At 45.2% G+C, this 10,623-nt stretch overlaps 1 protein-coding gene across 6 annotated transcripts in view; it reads left to right on the top strand.

Moving 5' to 3' along the window:
- The first annotated feature begins 5,355 nt into the window (after positions 1-5,355).
- The window catches only part of RGS7 (regulator of G protein signaling 7), a 529,270-nt gene continuing 524,002 nt past the window's right edge, over positions 5,356-10,623 (top strand). For all 6 annotated transcript variants that reach the window (XM_088016845.1, XM_028111744.1, XM_088016846.1 and 3 more), the window contains exon 1: positions 5,356-5,433. In XM_088016845.1, the coding sequence (XP_087872971.1) occupies positions 5,356-5,433 (78 nt within the window). The remainder of the gene's footprint in view (positions 5,434-10,623) is intronic.

Genomic DNA, 10,623 nt, shown 5'->3' with positions numbered 1-10,623 from the left:
GAGATAATCTAGTCTAATTCCCTCGGGTTATATATGGAAAAAATGTGAGTCCTAGGAACATTAAGATGATGGACATAATTTTGGTCCCAATGCACAATAACACAAATGATGAGCTGTCTAATGAGGCTTAACCATAACAAGAGAAGAAATGGTGAACTATGCTATTCCTTGAATCTTCTTCCATATTTGCCTTGCAACTGTAAGTAGCCACAAACCACCTTGAGTCATTAATGCCCAGAGAGAAAGGTGTGCATTAGGTGTGTGGAAGGAAGGCAGGCGAGAGGAGAGATGAGACAGAAAATAGAATGACAGGCGTCTCCGTGGGAGAGCCTCAGATTTTTAAAAACTCATTCTGCTGCTAGAGGCATTTTTCACATGTTTTTCAGAGGGCTTTGGAGTCACACAGCAGTGTGTTTGAGTCCAGACTCTGATATTTAGAAGGTATACAATCATGGTCAAGTTTCCTAACTTGAACATCAGATTCCTTATGTTGCTTTTGGGGTGAATTTTGTCAAAGATGGTGAGAATATTTTAATGTGTTGAGAGATAGTATGACTTCAAGAAATGGTAGTCTTATTAGAGTAATTGTCCGAATGGGCTTCAGAATTTGCCTTTGTGCCTTACTAGAAACTCCTTCCCATGTAGACCTCCTATTAGTCCTTGAAGAGCCTGGTTGGAACATCAACTCCTTTCATGCTTTCATTGTTCAGTATTGCATTCTCATGTGATATTGGTTTCAAGGTTTTTGTCCCTCTAACTTGGATTTCTTGTGGAATAGTGAAAAGGACTGGAAGACTTGGATTTGAGCTCTGCTAGCCACTCAGCCAGAGAAGTAGAAGCACAATGAAAACAATGGAGGAAGGGGTATATTACGGGAACGAAACCTTACATAATTGTGAGGGAAGCTGGGGAAGTTATTTTCCAGAATAAAGAATTGAAAGATCTGAGAAAAGACACAACTAACCCCCTCTGGGGTCTTAGGCAAGTGGATGGGCAAGTTGAAGCTTACCAGGGAAGCTTGGGGGGCGAGGCGTGGCCAGGTGCAGGAGGGAGACCATGAAGTGGGCCGGGCAGAAAAGTCAATGAAAATTTGTGGTCTTTGAGTGGCTGCTGCCTCTGTAGGTCCACATTCAGGCTTTTGTGAAGTGTGTGGGGCTATTTTTGCTCAGGGGGGGAAAGAATTTGGACAATATGAATGTGAAGTGAGGGAGAACAAGGACATGCGAGAACCTCCTGGGACTCAGCACGTGCCAACACACAAACTGCAAAGACCTCCAGAGAGGAATAGGTGCTGTCTTACTCTGTTTTCCCAATCTTGCACAAATTCCTCTACTCACTTGAATACAGGGAAGGGGATGCTGGGAAATGTAGTTCCAGCTAATCAAGTTGACGCAGTACAAACTACCACAGCCACTTAGTGGTTATGTGGGTTGTATGGGGCAGTTTCCTTAATATTTCTGATCCTTCCCTTCCTTATTGGTGTAGTGATGTAAAATATATGACAATTATAACTAGGTCTTTAGAGGGTTAAATGAGATAATAATGTAAACAATGTATTACTAAATATAAAAATTATGTATCAGATTATTGTCATTAGATACATTGATTCATTTAGTTAACATGCATCTACTGTGGGCTAGAAACTGTACTATGCCTGGGATATATGGCATGAGCTAAACAGACAATATCCGGGGTGTCTGGGTGGCTCAGTCAGCCAAGCGTCTGCCTTTGGCTCAGGTCATGGTCCCAGGGTCCTGGGATCGGCCCTGCGTCAGTCAGTCTGGGCTCCCTGCTCAGCGGGGAGTCTGCTTCTCCCTCTGCCCCTCCCCCTGCTCATGCTCTCCCTCTGTCTTTCTCTCTCTCTCTCGTTCTCTCTCAAATACATAAAAATAAAATCTTAAATGGACAATATCGTTGTTATCATGAAGCTGAATCAGACACCAGTTAGATATCCAAGTAGAGATGTTAATTAGGTAGGTGCTTGACTGACTGGATTTCAGAGCATGGACCTACATATACATTTGAAAGTTATTAGTAGCATTTAAAGGTAGGAGTCTGACTTAGCTCATGTAGCGAGTGCATATAAATTGAGAGGAGAAGAGGCCCAAAGACTGAGATCCGAGGCATTCCAAAATTTAGGGATGAAAAAGGTAAAGAAGAGCAAGTAATAGCCTGAGAAATAGCAACCAGTAATGCAGAGGAGAAATAATAGACAGTGGTGTCCCAGCAGACAAATGTAGAACATTTTTGAGAATGTGAAAGAGATAAACTTTAACTTCTGCTGAAAAGGCATTCAGTATGATAATTGAGAATTCACTATTCGTTTAGTAACATGGAGGTTGTTGACAGAATAGAATGGGCTCAAGACAAAATAAAAGGAGAGGAAGTTCTTGGTGCCAAAGGAAGCCAAAAAATAGGGCAGGAATAAGTGGAAAGAGTGTCAAGGGAGATTTTATACATAGCTACATCTACATATAGATACCTTATGCAAGATTTTATATATGTTGATATAGATATACATAGATCTATATGATGGATGGATAGATGGATGGGGTCCCATGAAGCTGGGGTGTATTTTACACCCTGTGTATAAAATATATACAGTTGGCTCTAATCTGTTAGTTTGCTCATTGATGAGAATGATCCATCAGTGCTGAGCCCATGGGCAGGGCCACCAAGGGGGTTAGAACCTTTGTCTAGTGATGCAAAGGAGGAAACCTGCTTCCTTCATTCAGGCAGTTCCTCCTTAAGAGGAAAAATGGTCAAGCTGAGGGAGCATGCCCAGTTATTCTTTCCAAATGTATTAATTCCATTCATGTCAAGTTCCCAGAAGTAGACTGAGCAAAGGGGAAGAGAGAGGGGCTGAAGGGGAAAAGGTAGGTCTGACTACAGCAAGAACGTTAAGGAAATAGTAGAGAAGGATTTTTAAAAATGGCAGCTTTGGTGAAAAACAGCATAATTTCCAGAGCACACAATGCAGAAATTTTTGGGAACTGGGGAGCACTGGGAGATGGGTCAGACTAGGGTGTGTGTAAAGCAGTTGGGATAGTAACCTTTGCCCTGTAGTATTTAGAACAGAGGATAGGTTAGATACCTCTTTGTTCCTTGGGTGAAACCTGCCTGCCCCGGGTGGGACTGGGGAAATGCATTGGACCACGTGGCTCTGGGTGTGCTAGTCGTCCCTACCAGGGGTAACTTCTATTCTATTTGGACCTAGGGGATTAAGAAGGGGCTATCTTCTGTTTCTCCACCACACCTGGCCCAGCTGAGGAAAGAGAACTTCAGGTATTTAAAGCTTCCCAAATCCGCCCCGGAAAGCCAGAGACACAAGTTTCTTTACTGTAATTGGGACAACAGTGATTTTCTTCTTCCTGTCGTTGTAATCCTTACAGAGGAATTCGCGACAGCGACTTGAAGACTAATTCCGGGGAATCGGCACCCCAGGCCCTCTTTGAAACCTGCGATAGGGTGAGAGCACCTCCCTTCCAAGGAGGCAACGTGCAGCGGGGATGGCCCTTCGGTTTCACAGGTGGCAAGGTTTCCAGCTCGAGTTGGCAGCCTCCAAATCGGTTCCCATTCAAACTTAGGAGGAAGCTGTGAAAGCCGCAGGCAACGGGCTGAGTGGCTCAATTGGTCCTGGCCATTTCCTTCACTCCTGGGACTTCTCAGTATCTCTCTACTCTCGTCATTTAAGCACAGGGATAATCAATCATCTGCTGCCCTCGCCCTGTCAGCGGAGTCAGCAGGCACGTGATGAAACGCGCCGGCTGCGCGGGGCTCCCTCCATCCCTCCGTCCCTCCATCCGCCCGCCCGCCCTGCCCTTCCGGCTGGCGCTCGCCGCCCAGCTCGGGCCCCCAGGCCGCCCGCAGCGCGGACACCCGCGGCGGGGCAGGCTGTGCGCCCGCGGGGGCCGGGGCGCGAGGGCGGCCGGTGGGCCGGCCGGGTGGCCGGCCGCTCGGAGCTGGGCGCCCAGGAGCCAGCACCCCTGGCCGCCCGGCCCACGTGACCGCCCCTCCTCCCGCCTCCCAGTCGCGCGCACGGGCCGGCGTCTCGCCTCCCGCGCGCGCTCGGCGGGTCCCCGTGCCCGGGAGCAGAGGCGGCGGAGGGAGCGGGCCGGCCAGGCGGCGGGGAGGGGGGGGTGGGAGCGGGCGCGAGCGGCGGGCTGCCGGGGCCGCCTGTGCACGGCGGCGGTCGCCTGAGCCGCGCGGTTCCGCATCATCCGCCGAGTGTGATGAGGCTGCTCTGCCTCGCTGCTCCGCTTGCCGCCAGCTGACAGCGCCGGCACACAGCCCGCCCGCGAGGGCAGACGCCGCGGGGCCGTGACCTTGGCCGAAGAGGTAAATAAGGAGTGGTGGGAGGGGGGTAGGCGGCGCCACCTCGCGCTCCCCCGCCCCGCACCCACCCTCGCCCGGCGCCCTGCCGCGCGGCCGCCGGGGGAGCCCCGCGCCCCGGCCGGGTTGCGGGCGCCGCGCTCGTCCAGGTCCGCGGTGCTGAAACTGCTGCCATTTGAACCGCGGGGAGAGCCCGGCGGCGGGAGCTGGGGCTCGCTGGTTTGCTCCTCTTGGGCTGGTTGCTCTCAGGTTCCTGCAGCCAGGCTGCTACCCACGGCGACCCAGGTGGTTACCCGAAGGGTCGACTCCCATCAGCTCCTTTGGCCGGGACGGATTCTGGTGCCTTCTGGCAAAGACTGGGCAGGGTTCCGTCCTGACTTCCGAAGTGGAGTGGAACGGAGGGGGGACCCAGTGGCGGGCAGGTGGAAGTGGGCGAAGCTCCTCCGGCTCCGTGTGGGAGACCCGGGGGAGTGAAGGGAGAATGCCGCCGGAATGGGCCTGTCTCAGGCGCTGCCAGTGGGCAAAGTAGCCAGATACCTGGGAGAGAGTGTGCTGCCACAGGGTGCTGCCTTTCCGCCCTTTTGGGAAAACATCATCAAGTCGAGATGCAAGTATTGGGAGACAAGAGAACTCTGGAGCGCAGAAATGGTGACGGTGGGTTTTTTAGGGGAGCATCAAACACTTTTTACAATGAGTATCCAGAAGATCAAGTCAGTTAAAACCATAGCCAAATGAATATTCTAACTAAAAGATTGTCATTTCTTAAAACTCCCTGAGGGTACTCTAGGTGTAAATTCAGTCTTCTTTTTTTTTTTAAATCGATTTCTGTGCCGCTTCCTCCAGCCAGCCCCGACATGTAAGTATGCGCCATGTGGGGTGGGTGCTGTGGATTATGAAGAGGCTTCAAGTCACCCCCCCCCCCCTTGAGCACCGCCGTTCGCACCTGACTGAAGTCTCCCTAACCCTTTGCAGCGCGCAGACCGATAATTCCAGTATTTGAGAGCGGACCAAGTGTGGGGTGACATGGCCCAGGGGAATAATTACGGGCAGACTAGCAACGGGGTGGCAGATGAATCACCCAACATGCTGGTGTACAGAAAGGTAAGAATTTCTTCACTTTCTTGGAGAAAGGGAAAGTTTTGGCTTCCTTGATTCCCGCCCCCCCACCCGGCGGAGAGTGTATATCAATTTTGTGGCCCCGTGGATTTCCCAAATTGCCAAATGCTGCACACTGTACTTGAAGATAATCTGGTGTTCTCACTGTGTAGAGACACAGTGAAGTAAATGAGGCCAGCCTTACTGTGCCCGCTCCTTTCCCTGCTGATTTCACATAGATTAATCTGCAATCAGCAATATCAGCAAGTTTGGGCATCCCACATATTTTGTTATACATGTGATTTTATAACATCCATAATAGTTTTTAGACGCTTTTTCATATACTCCCCCTAGCATTTGTTTTGTAAGGATTATGTAAATGTATAACATGTTATACACTTTGCAGCTCTGTGACAAAAGTGAATGTGCCTGGAATCTATGGTTGGTTTATTAAAGATTACTTGTACTTGTGACTCTTGTGACTAAACAATTCTTTTTTTTTTTTGTCTTAGCCTAAATTTTTACTTTGGGTTATTTTTATGATTTTGTTTATGGGTATTTTAGTGCCATATGACGATTAAATCTTTATATTCAGAGTTTTTTTTCCCTCACAAACTGATCTGACGGTTTTATACATTTTATACCAATGCTACCAGCAACAAACTTCTAGACACCGAGCTACCATAATACAAATGCATTTGAATATTGTGTGTGCTTTAGAGTGGTTGCTTAGGTAACTTCATTCTGGTCACAACCAACAATATTACTAAAATTGAGGAAGCAATATTCTTTATTTAACTTCTGTACCAATTATTTCTATTGCATTTTATGCTGGGATTATTTTTCTTTAGCATATTATCTGTAGTGCTTATTGGGCAAGATTTCCTTAGTTACTGTTAGCAGTGACAAAAAGGAGATCATACCTTGGAATCAAGGAAATTGTTAAAGGTCTAATTAGCATGAGCCCACTGAGGAGTCTGGGATAGTTTCTCTGTGTTCTTTCACGAATACAGCTGAAAAGCTGTATGCTACCTTGACCTGTACTAAATCTAAACTCTCCTGCTATGTGGGCCAAAATCATTAAGAGGTGGTGGTGAATATGTGTTTGAGGGAATATTGTTATTGTTTTAATGTGAAGGTTCATGGGCATCCTGACACAATGTTAGCATTTTTTTTCTCTACCCTTCCAGACAGTACTGTTTTATGTGTCTGGGACAGCACAGTATGATAGGAAATAAAAATTGGAGATTAGTTGCCTATTTTAGACTTAAAGCATCCCAGCTGGATAAATTAAGAATATAATCCACTTGAGCCTATATTATTACTATTGTATTTCTACATGAGTTGAAAAAACTGGATATTTGCCACCCATTCTATATAGAGTTTTGAGAAGAGCTATTTGGAGGGCAGTTATGTGTTTTTAAATAAGTTATAATGTTTTCATTGCTTGGTATGCTTTTAATATTATAATATGCAAGAGGTGGCAATTGTAAATTCTGTACATTGCATGTGGAGAGCTGGACTTTTGGATGTAAAACTACAGTAGTTAGCTACTTTTGTTCAAACACTATATTCTTTTTCTGGTTCCTTATAGAAGACGAGGGCTATGTTGATCAGACACCTAATGCTAATCTTGATTAGAAATAAACTTAGTATGACATGAATTAGTGTTTCTCATTTAGTCAATTATTATGAAAATAAATGAAATAAATGAAGCTAGGAGCTTTAGAAATAGTTATTAGGTTATAGAGTGTGCCCAAATTCTTATTGCTCATTTTGAATTTATGCTGTAAATTGTTCTATGACACCAAGTTGTTGCTAGTGCTACTTGTAAGTTAACAGACTATGACTTCAGGGAGGGAGTATGATGCCTCATTCTTTTAAACATTATTATTTTGTTGGTTAAGCTTGGAACTGCTTGTGCTACTTATTTTACCCTCCTTTTATTAGCTCTTTGTTTCATATTAATGACACTATTTTTAGAAAATATTTCTCTGAAAACTCGTTATTAGAAAAAATAACTCAGTTCAGTAATTTGTACTCATAATGCATAACTATGGATTGCCTACCTATTCTTTTATTCTCTGAGCATATATATTTTGTGTTTGTGATATAAAGAATAATGTTTAAATAGCAGATAATTTATATAATGAAAGGCACATCAAAGTGGCCCATGTCTGTGTGGAGTCATAGAGTCCAACATCACGGTTTCATGTGACCATTTTACCAGTTTCTTGTGTCTTCTGTGTTCTATGGGCTTTACATTTAATGTATTTTCCAAAGAGGCCAAATTTTAATGTGAAGAACACCAAAGTATTTGGAGAGGGGCGTAGGACTACTATATGTTACTAGGACATTTCATCCGCTCCACCTGCTTAAAGGAAGAAGCACTATGTTACAAATGCTTATCAATTATGAAGTCAATCACAGGTTTAGAAAAGAACTTTGGGACCACAGAACATCGCTCAGTAGCAGTGGAGAGAGTGGATAAACTGCTGTTTTATCAATTCACACCAGTTTTCTACTTCTGCTTCACTGTTGCAACACCGTTCTTGGAAGCACGTTCTAGGCTAGAAACATTCATAGTGTTCTCTCCGTTTCCCCTCCCCCACAGGTCACCTCTTGTTTAGTGTAAGGATTCTGGTGATTTACACACATGGAAGATATGTACGTGCTGTTTCCATTTTGCCTGGGCAGGCTATGAATGACATGTAGTAACATTCCTGTGAATGAATAACAGGTAGTAACCCTTCCTGTGAGAGAGGGGAGACAGTGAATGGTTAGCAAAGTGGCATGCACAGAAAGGAGCTGGGACGCATGCCTTTCTCATGTTGGCAACTGTCTCTTCTATTATGATTATCCTCATACAGATTACAGGAGTTCCTCCAAATGATAGGAAAATTCTAAGGGTCTCTTCCATGGAGAATTCTGTAGTGGTGTTATGGGAAAATGCACAGTGTATAGAACAGTGATGCTCCAGGCAGAGTGAGTGCCACCACCATGCAGGCTGGGGACAGTGGTGATGCTGCCTCATGGTCAAGGTTGGGACCTGCAAGTTAGGCTGGGATGTTTGTGAGTTGCTATTTGGTTTAATGTGGGGGATCCTAGGTGGAAAGATGGATGGAATACATAAAGGGGATTAAGAGATACAAACTTCCAATTATAAAATAAAAAAGTCACAAAGATGGAAAGCACAACATAGGGAATTTGGTCAATAATATTGTAATAATGTTGTATGGCAATAAATGGTGATGACACTTAGTGTGGTGAGCACTGAGTAACATATAGAATTGTTGTATCAGTATGTTGTAACCTGAAACTAACATAACATTGCAAGTTAATTATACCTCACTAAAATAATTTTAAAAATGAAGGGTCTCTGTAGGCTTCATCTGATGTCATAGGTACACTTTAAAAATCCATATGGATAAAATATATGCCTTACCAATTTGTCAACTCATAATGCTGTTTTCTTTCATAAGCATGTGATTAAAGTTAGAGTGGTTATGCCATTTTATGTATTTGAGAAGACCTTATTTAAAAGCTCATGAAATATGATGCTTGGCCACATTCAATTTGGGGGGCTTTCTAGGCTCCCTTCAGACAGGCCTTAACTAGAAGGGAATTAGAAGTAATCAACTTCCTTAAGAAGAGACCCACTGAGCTCCAGCTTGCCTTCGCTTTGGGCTAGCTTCCTGAAACATTTGTAGAGGTGATGGCTTAGAACTCAGTTTTGTTCAAATACCGTTTGCATTCTTGCTCTTTCCTGGGCAGAATTCTCGTTCTGGGCGTGGCACTGGCTGCAGAGGATGGCTGAGCTGGAACCCAGGGGGACCAGGAGACACATTCCAAATTTGGTGTTTGGCCAGCATGCTGCCTACTAGACAGTATACATCACTTTTTGTCCAGCAGCTGACATTCCTGCATTTGAAAAACAAAATATCTAGGACACCTTGGGGCCAGTATTTCACATTGACTGGAATGTTGGCTTCTCACTAGCAAGAATGCTCAAAATGACCAATAATTTCTGGTATTACTGCAGCAACCATTTATGCTTCGACTGCCAGAAAAGAAAATCAAAATGTTTTCTTCGTTCGCTACCTTAGTGGGATGAATGTGTTTTTGGAGACAGCAAACCTGCATGTCTGCCACACCTGTGCCCTCCCCTCCCCTCCCCATCCCTGCCTGCCTTCTCCTTTGTCCTGTGTTCCTCTCCTCTCTTCATCTCGCATGTACTCACACCCCTTCCAGTTGCTTTTTCCTTTTAATTTCTTCTTTTCAAAACAGACCTAAGTGTGAAGGTACGTTTTCCCTGAGATGATGCTCTGTTTAGTTGTAAAAGAGAAATTGATGCCTTTTGGAGAAGAGAGCAGATTACAGTCTGGTTTGGGTGCCTGTTATGCACATGCTCTCAGAGGGATCCTTTCAAACTTGGTCGCATATGTACCATGGGGTCCAATATGTTGCTGTGTATGTGGTGTGGCAAAACGTTAGTCTTTAAGGACCCACTGCTCTGTTCTTGAAGAGCAAGAGGGGCGCACTGGCCTTTCCTGCAGAAGGGTGTGGTGGGAGCTGTCAGCCCAGTAGGACAGTCACCCATTCTGATTGGCTTGACTTAGACTTTGCCTTTGTGAAGTCCATCTGCTCCATGAGAGTAGTCGTACCCATAAGAAAGAAGAGGGACTTGCTTCTTCTTTGGAAGACGCCACTGATGTTCCTAGTCTCTTGGGGTGGGGGCGGGGAGGGAGTTAGCTGACATTTTCTCCATTAAGTCAGTGCCTCTGTCTCTTTAGGATTGTCCAATCTGGTCAGTCTTGAGGGGGTCAGTATCCTCCCCCACCTCTTGAACTCCATTGTAAAAAATAACCATTGATATTTTTGAACCTTACTTATCTTGGTCTTTCTGGGTTTAGGGTGCTGGTGAAGAATATTTATAACTGATAAGAGAAAGGTCCATGAGAAAAGAGAGGGATGTTTGCAAATAGATCCTCACAAAAGGCCTGGGCCTTTAAGCCCTCAGATTTCTCAGGGGCTTCGATGGGAGGCAGGGACCAGGAGACATGTCTTGCCATTGCTGAAAAATCCCCAAATGGAGTGTCTTCTATAAATGAGATTATTTGAAAGCACCTTTCTGGACTAAGGGAGATTGTCTCCTATAAAGATGAACTTAATCTGTCTGAATCAAATGCGTCGGAC

The sequence above is a fragment of the Eumetopias jubatus genome, unplaced genomic scaffold (genome assembly GCF_037043125.1).
Source record: "Eumetopias jubatus isolate StellerSeaLion01/CBP00866 unplaced genomic scaffold, mEumJub1_p1.0 scaffold_12, whole genome shotgun sequence".
Classification (NCBI taxonomy): Eukaryota; Metazoa; Chordata; class Mammalia; order Carnivora; family Otariidae; genus Eumetopias; species Eumetopias jubatus.
Note: the sequence above shows the minus strand (reverse complement) of the source record. Positions and strands in the feature narration are given on the sequence as shown.